This window comes from Stegodyphus dumicola, chromosome 7 (assembly GCF_044657685.1).
Source record: "Stegodyphus dumicola isolate Sdum_Otavi_A_Nest chromosome 7, ASM4465768v1".
Classification (NCBI taxonomy): Eukaryota; Metazoa; Arthropoda; class Arachnida; order Araneae; family Eresidae; genus Stegodyphus; species Stegodyphus dumicola.
Genome location: NC_140774.1, coordinates 84,013,687 through 84,032,033, shown reverse-complemented (window position 1 = coordinate 84,032,033; position 18,347 = coordinate 84,013,687). Strand labels below are relative to the sequence as shown.

The window sequence follows — 18,347 nt, the reverse complement described above, 5'->3', positions numbered from 1 at the left end:
TTCCTTCGAACTGAGCATTTTAAATATATTTATTAATATAAATTTTCCAGAATTTGATTTTATTTATTTGAATTGCGTTTCTTTCCGAAGAATATTTTGTAACCCAGACTATGATGCATTTGAAAACTGCATATATTAAAAGAGAAATTACAGTAAAGCACAGTTAACACGCCTTTCAATGTTCCGTTCAGAAAAGAAATATATAAATAAGAGAGATGTATAACGGACATTTTAACATAGGACGACTTGCATACACTGCTTTAAACAGTTTAATCATTGTGCCCATTGCTTTACACAGTTTTATCCTACATTTGGTTTCTTAAAATGTTATTCATATTTTAGTCAAATATTTTATTTTTGAAATCGCAAGAATCAAATATCATAAGATTAAAAAGTTTTAAATTAAAAAAAAAAAGTAGAAATATTAAATTTTACGCAAAAATTTATTTTTTCTTTTCTTTTTCTTCAGGCATTCTACTTTATTCTTGCTCTTTTGCTTTAGGCATTCTGCAAGTATATTAAAAAGTATCCAACTTTTCGAAATAATCTTGGTGTTTCTGACAATCATTTTAAATAAAGTTATCGCCTTCCATTTCATAAAGGCCCACAAACGGCCGAGCGGTAGAGAATCATTGAACACTGGTAGTTCACTCCGGGGTTCGAATCCCGGTAAACGGGCTGGTTACATGGGCGTTTTCGTGGATTTTCTCATGTGTACCGTGTATGCTAGCTGGTTTCTCTTAGAAAGTTCATCACGAAGTATTTGGTCAGAGCCTTTATCAGTCTTTAGAGGCTAAACATTTTGAAGGTATGAGATGAAAAGAAAGTCTGGTTTCATCAAGAGGTTTTGGTTTATTTAATTATGCCTAAGGGAAGGGATGCCTTCGTGGAGGACTTTCTAAGGGAAACTGACTCGCATGCACGTTACATATGGGGAAAACCACGAAAACGCCCATGAAGACAGCCCGTTCGCGGGATTCGAACCTCGGACCGAACTACCAGTGTTCAGCGATTTACCGCTCAGCCACTGTTTCATCAGGAGGAAAAAAAAATGTCTTTAGGTGACATCCACATACATCACAGGATAAACTCCTGAATCTTCAAATAATTCGACTGAGAAAATCATGGGATTCTCCATTTATGATACGATATGATGTTCTATAACGTAATTTAAATTTATACAACCATATAGTCTACAACCAGTCGCTCTTCACTTTAATCTGTAATGATATTGTTTTTGTCTTTTCTGTTAACACAAGCTCAATTGATGGTATTTGGTGGTGGTGGTGTACACGTCCAAATGATTTCTCTTTGAACACCTAAATTCTTTGAAGTATCCTTAAGGTATAAGGTCAAAAGCGTACAACTTTTTGAAACATCTTGGTATGTCTTACAGCCAAATTTCCCTGCAAATTTTTGCTTACTTTTCTCCCTAATTTTCTTCTTTCCTTCTACAGTTATTTTCAGTGCTCACACACACACACACACACACACAAAAAAAAAAAAAAAAAAAAGATTTTTCAATTCCTAGACTTCCATAAATTTTGCATTCTTGTCAATTTTTTTAAAATATCAATTGCATCAACTGCGTTTCAGCTGAAGACAGCTTTTCATTTTCTAGACATTTTAACTATAAACAAAATATAGAGCAAAGTCCAAAGCATAAATATTTTAATTAAAAGATTTTTGCTAAATGACAAAGAAATAAAACAGTCCAGCAGGGTTTATTCTGTACCACCGAGTGACCCGATTCTTATATCGGCTGAAACAATCTAAATCATATTAAAGATAATGTTTTTTTATACAATCTATGAAGCGAGAGAAAAATTAGCTTCTTAAAACATTCTTTCTAAGAGGATTAATATAGAATATTATATTTAAATATATATATTTTTAAAGCTGGGACTTGAACCAAACTGTCAGACTTTTAAAGTTTAATTTACATGGTGGTTATAATTAAAGTTCCAATTTGAAATGGTCATAAAAGGAAAACTACTGGACCAAATGTTATCAAACTTGGGAATCATGTAAAGGAGGTTATGGGAATTTATTTTCCGCGGGAAAAAAAAAAAAAAAAAAAAAAAAAAAGAGTTCAAAAACTCACCACCAGTGGAAAAATGGTGCTGTATACAATATTGGTAAATGAAATAAGACATGAAAACATCTGTTTAAAATGTGTTTAATAGTTTCCGAAATGTGTTACAAAGCATGTTCAATGTAGCGTCCAGCATTTTCCGAGAGCAAGTTAAATCCTGTTACTGCATTCTTAACAGCAGTTCTTAGCATATCAGGAGGAATGTTACGGTCATTTTTCACTTCTGCCAAATTGTTTAGAATATCACCATAAACAGTGCTTCTGAGATAACCCCATAGCCAAAAGTCACAGAGATTGAGGTCTGGTGGGAAGAGGGGAATTGTATGCCTATAAGACGTTCATTCGTGAAATGTTTCCTAAGTAACTGTGCGACACACGTGAGGTGAGGCCCAGCCCTGCATAAAAATCGTAGTATGTAAAATGCCATGTTACTGCAGTTCCATGCAGTTCATGTATCACGAAACATTTTAACATTGACTCTAAGTGAGCTGCAATCACAGTGGTCCAGCTGTCGCCTGCTCTTCAGAGAAAAATGGTTCAGTTATAAAACTAGCTGTCATTCAACACTAAACGGTGTGGAATGACTGCTATGCAATCGAATGCAGTAGGAGAATGCAATGGAACTAGATAGATAACATGAGGGATTTCTTTGGCCCAAACCGATTAAAAGCGTTTTGAATCAGCATCTTCATGTTTTAGTGCCGAATTCAGGTTTAAAAAATTACAAATTAGCGATCTGTAAGAAAACGATTTCCAGATTGTACGCACTTGTGCGAGTGATTTGCGATCTCACATTTTCTAATCGCTAATTCGTGGTTTTCACGGACGAATTTCTCACTTACACAAATGGCGCACTCGACTTTTATCGAATTCAACGCTTTTAAATGGTAATTTGCCTACTTCAAAGTTTCTTAAGGGTATGCAACATGTTAAACCTGTGTAACAAAAAGTTAAGTTAGATTCCGACCCATATTTCGTTTAACAATACTGCATACAACGCCATTTTCCCCCTGATGGTGAGGTTTCCAACTTCCTTTTTTTCGCGGAAAATAAATTCCATGACCTCCTTTACACGATTACCAAGTTGGATAACATTTGATCCAGTAGTTTTCCTTTTATGACCGTTTCAGTGTGGAACTTTAATTATAACCACTCTGTATATTATTAAATTTTAATTTGAAGCTATGCGTTATATGTATACCAAGCGTAAATTTTTCGCTTTTATGGAAAAAATAAAGAATCAAAGCAAATATACTTAGGATAATGGACCAAAACTGAAAAAATTTCTCCTCCCTCCGAAAATAAAATATTGAAACTTCGACCTTGAATTTATTGGATTATTGAAATATTTAATTTGACTTATCTTCTAAGTCCTAGTTCCGACAACAATTCCGTCAAAACTTCCGAATTACTTAAGCTAAAGTAAAAGATTTAGTATATATTCACTGTATGTTAATAAAGTAATCAGAGTGGAATAAAAATAGATTATAAAATTTACGCTGATGCAACTTTTTGTCTGACTGCACAACATGTAATGGAAGAAAAGGCTTGTAGAGATCTGTTTTTGACATGCCTCTAAAAGTAGATGTCATACTTTTTTTGTCTCTTCAATGTCAAAAAACTTTCCTTTGAGAGGCAACTTTAGTTTTGGGGAAAGAAAAAAATCACAAGAAGACAAATTTGAAGAACATGCAGGACGATTGAGTACACATACTTATTTTCCGAAAACAAGCGGTTCTCCGACTGGTTATTGAATAATGAAAAGATGCATTGTCATGCAATACAAAACATTCGGAATAGGTTTTCTGACTGAAAACGTAAGATTAAAAGTCATCTGCTTAATTCACAGTCATTTACAAGTCAACTACTCGGGCAATTGCAGAATCGTTTTGATCCTGAACTTGTAAGACAAACCTAATATCACTGGATTTAAACACTTCTTTAATCTTCCGAGAACATTCCTTCTTTAGCTCATATTCCAAGAATATTAAGTGAATACAATTATTGCAAAAGCAATTGAATATTCATTTGCACTACGGCTTGGTAGTTTACTAACGAGTTAACAAAACTTAAATTCTGCTTTTTCTGTCTAACAATACAACAATATTTTAATATTAAATTGGAGCCTCACCAGTTGCCTAGCATTTGAAGATTGTTAAATACTAATTGTTTGTTGCGAAGTCTAACCCAGGCTGCATGGTTCGTTTTCGTAGTTTTTCAGGTTCTCTTTACAAAGGTTCTCTATGAAAGCATCTTAACAAATAGCTCCCATGTTCTTTCTATGTTCAAATAACCAACTAACCTAGTTTAAGCGCGATTTACAAGGGAAGTTACTAGCAAAACCCGAATACTCATTAAAAATCATGTAGCTTGCCAATCGGGAGTAACATGAAAGATACGGCGCCAATAATTGAATTGCTGTTACTAAACTTAGATGGTCATTTCTTAATTAAATAGCCCACCAGCGATCGAGCGGTAAAGACGCTGAACACTGGTAGTTCGGTCCGAGGTTCGAATCCCGCGAACGGGCTGCCCGCATGGGTGTTTTCGTGATTTTCCCCATGTGTAACATGTATACGAGCCAGCTTCTCTTAGAAAATCCTCCACGAAGGCATCCCTCCCTTTAGGCAGATAGCCCTCGTGTGCTTTGTCATAATTAAATAATCCAATCCAATCCAATCTTTAATTAAATATAATTGATTTGTAACTTCTACTAGAGCTGATGGTTAGAATTGAAGTGTAAATAAATAATATCGTGTGCAATATTTGCAATATATAAGAAGGATTTATTAATAACCGTAATAATTACTTATTATATTACTAATGATTAGGATTCAGTTCTTGACAATTACATTCTAAATTAGAATTTTAAGAATATAATGAAAATACGCTACGCACAAAAATACATTTTAAGATAGAAAAATGAGTTGATTTTTTATGTTTTAAAACTTCTTGAATTCATTTAATAAACATCGTATCCTCGTTTTTAATTGAATCCAGAATGTTGGGTGTCGTTTATATAATTATTCTTACTTGTCTACAGAATCTGCTGACTTATCCAGCCATTAAGTAGCTGCAGATCATTTCTACACAACCACCGAACTTCCATTAATTCAGTCTCTAGAGGGTTGTATGTTTATATCATAATTTGACTTTTATAAAAATGATTATTCAAAATCTTATGTTTCTATAAAAATATACTGTGCTTTAAAAATATGTATCAGCCGCTTCAAAAGCAACAGTTTGTTTTTAGAAATAAATTATGCAGTTACTGTCATAAAATTCAAATAAACATCAAACAAAAATTCTCAGTTTTAGACAATTTGATTTAAACGAAGTAAAGCAGCAGACGATAAAACGCCGAAGGTAAAAATTTACTCATACCAAAATTTACTCTTATTTTATTTATTATTTTTTTTTCAGATATAGAGAAATTTAAAAAATAGTTAAAAATTTGAATAATATCATATATAATTTAAAAAATAGCTTTAAATATAGTATTAATAAATATTTATTACGCATCATTGAGGGAAAAAAATGTCATATAATTAATTCTTCGTAAAATTTTACTTGAAATTTAAGGTTAAAAATAGCTGTGGCAATTCAGTGTAACAAAAATCCATAGACCACATTTGGCGTTATTATTCCTAAAAAAAAAAAAAAAATGCCAAATTTCAAAACGCGAAAATATGTAAATTCGTGTATATCTTAGAAAATTCTGAATAAAAAAGCCTAATTTTTTGCAGATATGCTTAAAAATACACCTACTTTAAGATGATGGTAAAAATTTTATAGGTTATAATTCAAAATTTTTTTCGAAAAATTTATAAAAATTATTTTAAAAATAAAATGCAAAAAATGGGTAAATTTTATTTGGAATAAACCTAAATTTCGAAATGTGAGAGAAAAAATCAAAAAAGTTTAATAAAAAAAGAGATATTAATAAATATTTGCCAAATTCAATTAACATTGAGGAGCTAAAATTTTGAGAGCTTATATTTTAAAAACTACTCGTACAATGTTTACAAAACTTGGTATTCTGGCATAATTTGAGTCGTAGAATCGAAATATGGAAAAAAATTGGTACGTTATTTCAGAAAAAGTCCGATTTTGTGTCAAAATACCTATGTTAGAATAGTGCTATATATAAATCTAATATATATCCTAAGTCGTGCTTTCGAGACATGAAAAACGCAGGTTGAATTTTGTCAATCAGCCCAGTAGAACGGGAGATATAGCACTGTCCCATTTTTTTTTTTTTTTTTTTTGAGCAGTGTACATTGAATAGGATCTCAAGTCAACCTCTTTCGTAAATAATCAAGTTCAGACTGACTAATGTTCTCAACAACATAAATAAAGAATGGTAACAAAACATCACCAATACTCATCTTCCCTAAAGCAACTAAAATCATCTGGAATTACAGGCAGTCAACTTTTCCTATTTTTATAAGATAGCATACAGTTACTTGGTGCTTCAAATGAAAATTTAAGATGAAATTCTCATTCAGAAATTTCTCAACAAAAACAATGAAATTTACATACATTTAATACAATTATAACAAAGGTAAGAAAATCATATTAACTTGTACATACAATATGATTTTGTTTGCTAAATTGTTTATTTAGTTAACAAGTAAATTTGACACAGATCATAGCTTCCTTCAGTGAAATTTATCAGTTGTAAAATAAAAGAAGATGCATGGAAGCAAGAGAAATTTAACAATTGCAAACCAACTAACCTTCTCTTCAGTGCTACACATTATCTGAGATTCAACAAGAGTGTCCACCATGGCAGTCTTCTTTGTAATGTCGATAACCTTATGACCATCTTTCATTCCAATTACACTAATTAAAGAATCTGTTAAAAGTGAAAAAGATAATAAGTATTTAAATTTAAAACCATTTGCACTTAAACAGAATTTATTTAATTAGATAACAAAAATTATATTCAGGCAACCTTACCTAACTTATTCTTTTTTAGTTTACCCTTTTTATTTTTCAGAACTAGACGTTTAGGGACATCATGAACAAGTGTCAAAGTCGCAGAAAAGACAAATGTTTGTCTTTTCTTGTTATTTTTGTTTCTGAAATTGAAAAGTACAATGGAAAACTTTTTTTTTAATGTAATAAATAGTAGAAATAAAAAACAAAACATTTAAAATAATGTAGTTACAGCAAATTAACAGCTGGTAATTCATGTTAAAGAATATGATTGTCAACTCCATATCTATAGTTTACATTTTTTTGGTGAGGAACACCATTTAAGTTTCAAAATTTAAGCCAGATAAAAATCAGTCACAACATAAATATAGCAATTCAAATTGCTCAACAGTGTTTTCATATCACAGACCAGCATAGCCAAATACGGGAAGGACAATGAAAACAGTTTGCATAGAAATGTGTTCTCAATTTACAGATGTTCCCTCAAATACTGTTCTTAGGTCACAACCTTGCTGGGATGTATATAAATGCAATGGCATGAGGTAGTAGATATTCATGGTCAAACAGATCATGGAGAAACATGATTTCTCTTTGCTGACTTTGATTTTTATCATCCCTTAAAACAGTTCTTAATATTGTACAGAATAAATACTAAATACTATGCTTCTTCCATTTTTTTTTTTTTTTTTTTTTTTTTTTTTTGCCGTCTTCTGAAGATAAAGTTAAATGCCACTAATCCTTATTTTCATGTATACAATAGAAATGAATAAGTATTTGTGTTCAATGTACTTTGCATTACTTTATTAGTATAATATACAATATAATGCACAATATGCTTTATTTATTATTATTTTACTCAAGGTTGGCAATGTCTCAAATTGCTTTACTTATCAATTAGACTGTATTCATATATGGCTTATGAATATCACACATTACAACCTTTCCCAATCAAAGGAAAATCTTGGAGCAAGTTACTTAAGAACACAGGGACACTATTATATTGCACAAAATATTCATAAGAAAATTCATTTTAAGAAATTTCATATAGTTTTCTATGCAACACTACTGTTAAAAAATTGACAAATAACCTTTCAATAATTTCAAGTTAAAATTAAAAACAATTGTTATTAAATATAAATCTTTCCTTCATGATTCATTAATGAAAATCTGATCACATATTTATTTTAACATTTTCACTAATACAGATTTTCAATCCATTCTCTGTTGTCTCGATCATTCCATCAAAATTTACGAATAATTAAAATCATTTTAAAATTAACATAAATTATACGCAACCAAAACAATAGCTGAATTCCAAAGCAAAGAACCAAAGGTTCATAAAATGAATATATAGTACAAGGCACATTTCATTTCATGGAATTTATTTTATAAGAGATAAACAGAATTGAACACAACATATTTACATGACCAACTTTACACAATGATAAGTAATTTAAGATAAGACATTTTTTCCAAAATATAATTTCTGTTAATCCTTTTCATAAATTACATTAAAATTATTACAAAATAAAGTTTTTTCAGCCTTTAGATTATAGGTACTTTTGCATTAACAGCAGAGTGGCCAAAACATGTGGGCACACATCAAGCTATAGCAACCTTATATCACAAACTATAAACTAAATATTACCGAAACTTTTTCAATTCAGTCATGTATTTTGATTGAAATTTTTAGCTGTTGCTAACTGTAATCATGTTTTAATGCTAAAACAGCTGCTGTAGTCAACAGTCATGTTGAGGTTTAAAAAAAAAAAAAAAAAAAAAAAAAAAAAAAAAAAAAAAAAAAAAGAGACTGAAAAATTTAAAACTGACTTACTGACTCACATGAATGTAATAAAATCATCATTTACTTATTTTTTCACATACTCATATATGATTATGCTTTTGAGTGATACTGTACATACTTATACAAGTTAATACTATAGTAACATTTTTACGTGTGGTTTAGTTGAATCATTTAACTCCAGTGATGCATCAGAACGATGTTAGAAAAAATTCTGGATGATAAAGTATTTTGAATATACCAGGTAGTTATAATTAAACTTCCCCTATAAACGACATTCTACAGTGCAAATGGGTGAACGGAATACAACACAAAATTTTGTACATGGACTATAAATGAGATGGGCTCAGGGAATTTTGAAAAAAAAAAAAAAAAAAAAAAAAAAAAAATTTAGTACCAAAATGTCCACTGGAGGGCGCCTTTTCGAGAAAAACAGAACAATTAATACAATAAATGACCAGAAAGGAATACAGAACCAATAGTAACTGTTATTGTTTAGTTTCTGAATCACCTTGTCATTGAACCATATTAAGTAAAGGTAAGGAAGATACAAAAACAGCTCAGTTTGCAGAAACAAGAATAGATTAGGATGAAATTGAACAAGAGGAGCAGTTGTTAATAGTGCCCAGGAAGATATAGGGAAAGGTTGCTCCATGTGACCACCCTCATTCATCTGCAAAATTTCAAGTCGATGGACAGTATGTTCAGTAGCAGATAGTGTGTTCAATAGCAACTGATCAGTTGTGAGGCTATGCACATGAAGCATTATGTAGTTTTTTAAGTCATTCAACGTCTCGCAAGGAGTTAGATCTGGCGAACGTGGTGGCGATGGATTAGAAAAGGAGCGACTAATAACATATTCCTCTGTGAAGTGTTGGTGCAATAGTTCACGGACCCAAGGATATGTGGGGGCACAAAATCCTGCATGAAAACGGTTGATGTAAGGACCCGGCTTTGTAGTCACGGCACAATAATCGTCTGCAGCATGTCATGGTACTGACGACCCGTAACGGAACATGTAATAGACTGGTGTTCACTGATTTCCTCAAAGAAGAATGGCCTAAGGATGAATGTCACCGTGAATCCACCCCAGACAGTGACCTTTGGAGACCATAGGGAAATTTCAGTGTGGATCCTGGATTTTCCTTAGTCCAAATGTGGCAATTCTGTGTGTTGACTGTCCCATTGAGGTAGAAATGAGCCTTGTCACTCCACAGAATATTCCAAGGCCATGACAGATCAACAGTCATTCTGTTGGGAAAACTGACTGCAAATGAGAGACGTTGTGGGTTGTCCCTATCAAGCAGCTCCTGGGTATAGCAGATCTTGTATGGGAAGTAGAGCATTATGTTTCTGAATACTTTTCAGACGATGCTGTAAGAATATCCTGTGTGTCGAGAAACTGCATGCGTACTACTGCCCCAAAACTCTCAATGCCTGTGACTGCGTTAACCGCTGTCTTGATGGCTTCAATAAGTACTATTGTGACACATTTACGACCACTTCCAGGTTGAACTCCTAATTTCCTAGTCTCTTTAAATTTCTTAATCATGGCCTGGATACCTTTAGTAGACATTGGTTCACGCCGTAGGTTCTTTCTACAACGAAATTCACAAATAGCAGCAGAAGCATTTCCCATGTTTTCGTAAAACAGCTTTCCCAATAACTCATGTTCAACTAAAGAGACCACCATTAGTACAGCCGAAACATCAACTTAAAAATCACGTCGTCTTCAAACGTTTTATACCCTAACCTGTTTTGCATAAAGCTTTCCCTTTTTCCTAAGCATGCAAACCTCGACATTTTTCTCTTACAACTGACAGCTTTTTCTGATTTTGCATTTTATTACTCATAATTTTTGTTCTGGATTATTAATATTGTTTCTGTATTCCGTTTTGGTTGTTTAGTGTGTTAAATCTCACAATTTTCCTGAAAAAGCACCATCTGGTGAACATTTTGGAATTATTTTTTTTTTTTTTTTGAAATTCAGTGAGCGCATATCAGGGTTCATAGCCACATTTTAGTTAAAAAAATAAGCACCTATAAAGACTTTTCAAGCACATTTTAAGAAAAAATAAGCACTTGTCTAATTACATTATACACAACTGCATAACCTTAAAAATTAGACTTGTAATTTAAAATAATGAGAAATGGAGTATTTATTAAGAAAGAATAAGCATTACCTCAACCATGGAAAATAATTACTTTTTTTTAAAATTTTAAATAACAGTACAATTTACAGAACTAGTTTACAACGAGAGGGAAAAAACTATGCAGAACTAAACTATATTACAAGATTTAATGATGAAATTTCAGTTCAAAATAGAGAAAATAAATAATAATAAGGAATATTTATTGTATTTGCTTGGAACCAAATAATAAATACAATTCATTTTTCCACTCATATTGATATTTAAATAATTTAAATCTAAATTCTGAACATTTTCTAAATTTTCATTGTATATCAGTTTTCTCTTAACAGATATTGCAAGCAAAGTAATTTAAGTAAAAAAAAGGAACATTTCTGAAACCAGAAGACAGAAATTTGCTTTATGCAGTCATCCTTTAACAGTAAAAGCTTAACTACCCTGTATACTTGGAAATTGGCGAATATTCGGACAGTCGAGCGTAACTTGAAAAAGAGGAGCTGAAGGGGGATAGACTGTAGCCGCTCTTTAGATTTCTCCGCTAAATAAATGCTTTTGACATTTTGATATATGCATCACATAAAAATAAACCAATTGAACTGAAAAATATTCTGCTTAGCAAGCACAGTAAAACTCTTTTAAGTGTTCATAAACAAATCTCGGACTGAACATCAAAACTAATTACCTCTGCAAGATATCGCAAACGTTATTGCGCAATACGTGCGCCGTAATTCTTCCCTACGTGATATTCCGCAATCGGAATCAACAGCTGCCAGTATTGGGAGAATAAAGAACTAAATAACTGGGGTGTTTTTCATTTTAATTTTCAACAGACGGCATTAAATTCCTGGAATAGAATCATTCTTCGCTTGGGTTGGTAGACTGCAGAATTTTTAGTCCTATTCAATCCAGATTGGAAAAACACACATGCCAAAAAAAAAGAGGGTCTGTGGCTTGTTTTGCAGCACACTGTAACAGTTTCAATATTTGAGATTTTGTGGAGAAAGGGGAGAACCTCCCAATCTTCGTACTGTATAACGTATTGGCCAAAAAAATGAAATTATTTTGACTATTCGATGACTTTCCCTTTATTTAAGCCATTCCGAATATTATTCCTTAGAAAGCTAATCTGTGTTAAAACACAACCATTTTTGGAAGTTTACTATACTTCAGCAGTTACTGCAACTATGTTATTATAAACATTCATACATATGCTCATAATATAAGCATAATGATCATAATAAACACTAATATAAACTGACCAAGCGGAACGAGAATGCAAATTATTAAGATCTTGATAGAAATTCAAACGCACCTGTCTGTACTCTTCGTGCACACCAAAGGTTATGTTAATGCAGAGATAGGGGGAAAAGCTATTTCTGGGAGTATGATTCACCATCTGACATTCCATATTAGGAAGAAAAGTTGTTTTTAGTTTTGGCTTTGGTACAGGGAAAAATAGCGCGTTCATTAAAAAAAAAAAAAAAAAAAAAAAAAAAAAAAAAAAAAAAAAGCACTAAAAACAAAAAAATAAGGGCTTTAAAGAAAAAGTAAGCAGCTAGCACCATATACAAAATTTCATTGCATTCTGTCCATGCCTTTGCGTTGTAGTATGCCGTTTTGGGGAAATTTAATTATAACCACCCGATACTGTTAAACATCATAATTACTGTTCTACGATATATTTCACACTAATATTTATGTTTGTCAATACCAATTGTTTGATTGCTGGGAAAGTATGAATAGTAATACTTTAAATTCTTTATCAATCAATTAACTGTTACAGATTTATATTTTATCGTAATTGTCCCTTTATTACTGTCATTAACAGAAATCTATTGTAAAGATAATTACCCATTAATAATCGCTATAATCTGTGTAAGTTCAGCAAAATGTCCTTTTTCTACCATTCTGTCAGCTTCATCTATGACTAAATATCTCACACTTGAAAGGTGGCTTAAATGTGATTCATCCTATTAAGAAAATAATCTTAGAACAAAATATGCATAGAGGATTATTAGAAAACTTTTAAAGAGTTTAAAATAAAATGAAATTTAATAATGCACTGGAATCTATTATGCAAACTAAATGTTTGAAAAGAAAATAATTAATCTAGTTACTGTTTTCCTTCTTTGATTAACATCTTTTGAGCAAAAATAATTATGTAGATACAATGGTAATCTATGTAAAAATTCATTAATGCTTGAATTTTCAATTATGAAAGAATCATTAATATATATATAATATATATATATATATATATATATAATAAAAATTTTAAGGATCAGATTATATTGGAAGTTACAAATAATGAATTCAAAACAAATGTTTAAAAAAGGAAGAAGGAACAAGGAAACTACCACACATAAATTGAGATTGTTACCAAACATATAGTTATATTATTCCAAAAGTTCGTATATTTTAAACATTGTGTCCCACTTTTTAGAAACTGCTTCATTGTGTCCTACTTTTTAGAAACTGCTTCATTCAGTGCTTTGAAGATGAAGTGGCTGCAAGAACAGCCACTTCATCTTCAAAGCACTGAATGAACAGCTCATAAAACCTCTTTTCAAAATAATTATCATTAAATACAATTTTACAAAAAATATTTTTAATAAGACCAGTGTGATGCATGCATTTGTTTGCTGTTGATGACTGCAATGAAGTCCAGGTCATTTCATGTTATTTACAGATGCAAAGAGTTTGGCACTTGCAAAGCTTGTTTTAGTACTTCTTACTGGTTTTAATTCCTCCCATTGTCAAAAATCCAACTTCACAAAAGTATGAAGGCTGTGGAAGGGAATAGCATCAGTAAAAAGAAATGGATAAGGTTACAGGACAGATAACCAGTCAATTTTCATACTATATTTTTTCATAGTAAGTTCTTTATCAGCTATTGAGGACATTATAGCAGTAATGTTGCCTTGCACAATCCAGTTCTTCTCTTGACAGTTTTTTATTTCTTCAGCAAAGTAAAAATTACTTTGGCTGCTGACAAATGGAAAATGTGATTTTCTGACCAATAACAGTGTGCCGAGAAACAGAGGATTTACGAGTTTCTTTTATCCTAACACATGCTTCATGATCCTAAGGGTGAAATTTTAAGGCTCGCTTAGTTTGACCACATAAATTAAACCCCAATGGCAAAGAATCTTGTACATATCCCAGGAATTTCATATCCAGAATGGGATCTTTACAAATGCGACAGACAATTTTAATGACAGAAGAGAAAACAACCCAAATGTTAAATTTCTGTGAAATACATGCAATTTTATAACTAATAAATGGAAAGAAAGGAATGACAACAGAATTCTTACAATCTCTTTAAATCAAAGGGTATTTTTTGATGTGTTGAGATGAGATTTTTTTAACTGTTTGGTTAATAATGTTACGTGAAAAGCCTTTGTCAATAGCAACTGCTTTTAAGTAATTTAGTTCTTGACCAAGAGCTGAATGGAAGAGCAAACTCAAAGTGCATGGAAAATGAAGAAATAACATGAAGCTACTTTATATTTAGTCCAATGACATGATTTGAAGTGTGGTACAATGCAAACAGATGAAGGCTTATAGTATACAGCTGTTGAAATTGGATATGTTGTGCGTGATCAAGATGTCGAGGAATGGAAGAGAATTCATGCCTCATAATGTATAAAAACATGTTACACATTCAGTCTAACATGCCATGCATTTAGTTCTTTTTACCATGGCTTTTAAGTATAAATTTAATTCATTAAATTTAGTAGTGAATATATCTATTAAATATTTGAACTTCAAAACAAATTTCAGATCATCTGAAATTTTCCTAATTTGTTTTTATCGCCCTGAAACACTGCGTCTTCTTCACACAATTCCACAAGTTTTGTTAGAACTTTCCCTCATGATAGCTAATGTACTTCTGTATGCAGAAGTGATTTGTGGTTCCTCTCCTCCACTCTCTTCACAAAACTTTTCAAATAAATATTGTTGTACTAGTCTTGACCTTACTAATTTACTATTTTGACAGCAGTGTTCAAAACATTTTTTAAATCATCTGGCTCATTTTGATAACAATGCTTTTCAGACTGCAGTGAGTCTATGATGCATTTGGACTGACTGGAAGCACTTGAATAACAACACATTTAATCTTCAGATTTTATACAAGTGTCTCGAGTCTTGAACATTTCTTTACTAGTTCCTTGAATAATTGGTTCACAATATAACATATCTTTATGCAATTCGTTTTTCCATATATAATGTATAAAAACAACTATCTGGGGCAAACCTTGTATATCAGTAGATTCGTCCAGTTGTGGCTAAAAAAATTTACATTTGCTAATTCTATGGACAACTGATTTTCTGCTTACTAAGACATTTCATTCAATTCTGACAGCTACTGTGTTATTTGACAGAGATATTGTTTTGACTTTTTTTATGCTTTTTTCACCAAATATAGCTTCATCTACACACTTTATTCCTAGCAGCACCTAAGTTTTTCCAATTGTATGTGGCTTACCAGTTTTTGCAATTTGGGATGTCCAATATCCGGACCAAAGGATTAGCAATTGAAAATTCTGAATTTATTAATTTTCTCTTACAAATGATCCCAAATATGCTCAATAGGCTAGAAGTCTGGCTTAAACACAAGTGTTTTGATTAACAAATTATGGGTATCAAAAAGTTCACAATTTGCAAATATGAGCATTATTCTTTGGATCATCATCCTGATAAAGTTTTAATGCTATGAAGTCCTTTTTTTGGGTGCTGAGTTTCATATATTGTTTTAAAACATTCAAGTACATAAAAATATCAATTTTGTCGCCAATAAAAGGTAGACTTTAAATGTCACAAACAGTTATACAACTCAAGACTGTCCTCATACAGTTACCTCCGCCATGTTTTCACAATATAATTTGTTTTTTATCATTCTTAAAATACTAAATTTACTTTTGTCTACAAATGTAACCAAATTCTAAAAATTTGAGGCATTTTAATTCAAGTTTTGATGAACTGTAATCATGCTGTTATGAGCCTCTACTTGAATTTTGTTCATTCAGTCGGTACTCCATTAAAAGAAGAAACGTAAAGGGAGATTTATAATTAAGTAATACGGGCAATCCACCTTAATGCAAAATCATGGTGTTTTTAATTCTAAAACATAAAAACGATACTATGTTGCTAAACCGTAAAATTTAACATTTTAAGGAATTACATTTATACAACCGTTGAGTTGCTCACGACATCTCCTCCCACCTTTTGACTTATAGTGGGCGGAACATAATCAAAATACAATATACTTAATAACCAGGCTAAACAGTACTTAGTATAATCATAAAATGAAAAAAAAAAAAAAAAAAAAAAAAAAAAAAACTAATTAAAACATGAAGGTTTTACAATAGTTCTACCACATCTAGTTTTAATTATCTTATCAGAAGGATTAAAGTTAACTTTTTTACTAGCAGGAATATTAAATTGGTTTTGTTTAGGTAAAAACAAGTTCTCGTCGTCCATCACTTCCAAAGGATACAATCGTTGTACATGATGGATCAATTCACCTGCAGCTGTTTTCACCTTTGTCACTCTAACATAATTATCTTAACTCTGGATTAATTCTATAACTCAACCCAATGGCCAGTCCAATCTTTTTTTGGTGTCACTTCCCACAAGTACCACATCTCTTAAATATATTTGTCTTTGAGTAGCTTTAATATACTAATTCAGAAGTCAAACAACAAAAATCAGCGTTATATTTTGAAATTTTCCCAGGACTAGTTTCGATGGTTTTACCGAACCACCATCATCAGCTGCAAAAGTGCAAATGAACGAGATATGATATAATGATCAGATCAGATAAGAAAGCAGTCAGATCAGATAAGATCAGATAGTCAATATTTTTAATGTTAGTTTATCAGAAGAACAAGCGAGAATTCTAAAATATAATTTTAACTTCTCACCAACCTGTAAACCCTCGATTCCAAAGATTTTGGCTCCTATCGAAAAACCTTTCAAGTTCAGCAAAGTTTCACATTCACAGAAAGAAATGATTAGGCATCTTATCACTCATAATGTGAAATTCAATAATAAACCTTTGAAACCAAATCTAACTGCGAAAGAAAGAGCTACAATGCGCAAAATTCATTCTAACCCAGAAATTATCATTTCAAAGGCCAACAAAGGTGGCCAGATAGTCGTCATGGATAAGAACATTTACATCAATGGTGTCACTAAACTCTTAAACGAAGGACCATATATAATCCAATCCCTAAAGATCCTTCACCTTCAGACCTCTCAAAAATAAAAACTGCGATCAAATATTCACAAATCATTTCAACCAATTTAAAACAATCACTTATCCCATCTGTTGCGAATTGTGCCAGATTATATGCTCTTCCCAAAATTCATAAAAGTGGTATTCCTTTCCGCCCTATTGTACTCGTATCCATAGCTAAATATTTATTTTCTAGATTTTCAACTCTATTAGACAATAACATTTACACCATAAAAAATTCAATAGATTTTGTAAACAAGGTTAAAAACATTTCTCCTAGAAATTTACTCATGGTTTCTTTTGATGTAAAATCATTATTCACCAATGTTCCAGTGGAGGGTGCATTAAGATGTCTAGAAACCAGACTTCGCGAATTTCATTTCTCTTGCATTGAAATTGATGAGCTAATTTCTCTCACTCAACTCTGTTTGAAACAAACATATTTTGTTTTCCAAAATAAATGTTACAAGCAAACTGAGGGATTAGCCATGGGAAACCCCCTCAGTCCCATCCTGGCCGATATCTACATGCATTATTATGAATCAAAATTGTTTGAAACTTTAAAGTTCCCGGTATGGTTCAGCTACATAGACAATACTTTTACCCTGTTTGAAGGTAATAAAGATGATTTAAATAAAGTTCTTTCAATAATGAATTCTACTGATCCTGCTATTCAGTTCACTTTTGAACTTGAAACTTGCAAATCTCTTCCGTTTCTCGACATTCTGGTCACATGTAACATATCCAACTTCAGTACTATGGTTTACCGTAAACCTTCATCGGTTTGCCTTCCACCACACTTTAAATCATGTCATCCAATTAAACAAAAAGAGATGATTAGCTTCATTTTATTCTAATGTTTTCCGTGCTTTTCAAGTTTGCTCCTCCAAACTATCCTTGATGAAGAACTAAATTATTTAAAAGCAATAGCTGTTGACAGGGGCTTTTCACTGAACATTATTAATGAAGCAGTAAAAAATTCTCATCTCAACACACTAAAAGGCACACTCTTGTTTTAGGAGATTATAAAAATTCTGTTGTCATTCCCTTCTTTCTATCAATTAGCTATAAAGTAGCACATATTTTGCAGAAATTTAACTCTCAGGTTGTTTATTCTCC

At 31.7% G+C, this 18,347-nt stretch overlaps 1 protein-coding gene across 6 annotated transcripts in view; it reads right to left on the bottom strand.

Moving 5' to 3' along the window:
• Positions 1-18,347, bottom strand: part of LOC118191564 (ATP-dependent RNA helicase DDX24) — a 133,488-nt gene that overhangs the window by 46,776 nt on the left and 68,365 nt on the right. For all 6 annotated transcript variants that reach the window (XM_085820541.1, XM_085820539.1, XM_085820542.1 and 3 more), the window contains 3 exons: positions 12,839-12,957; positions 7,058-7,179; positions 6,835-6,953 (listed from right to left, as the gene is read on the bottom strand). In XM_085820541.1, the coding sequence (XP_085676667.1) occupies positions 6,835-6,953; positions 7,058-7,179; positions 12,839-12,957 (360 nt within the window). The remainder of the gene's footprint in view (positions 1-6,834; positions 6,954-7,057; positions 7,180-12,838; positions 12,958-18,347) is intronic.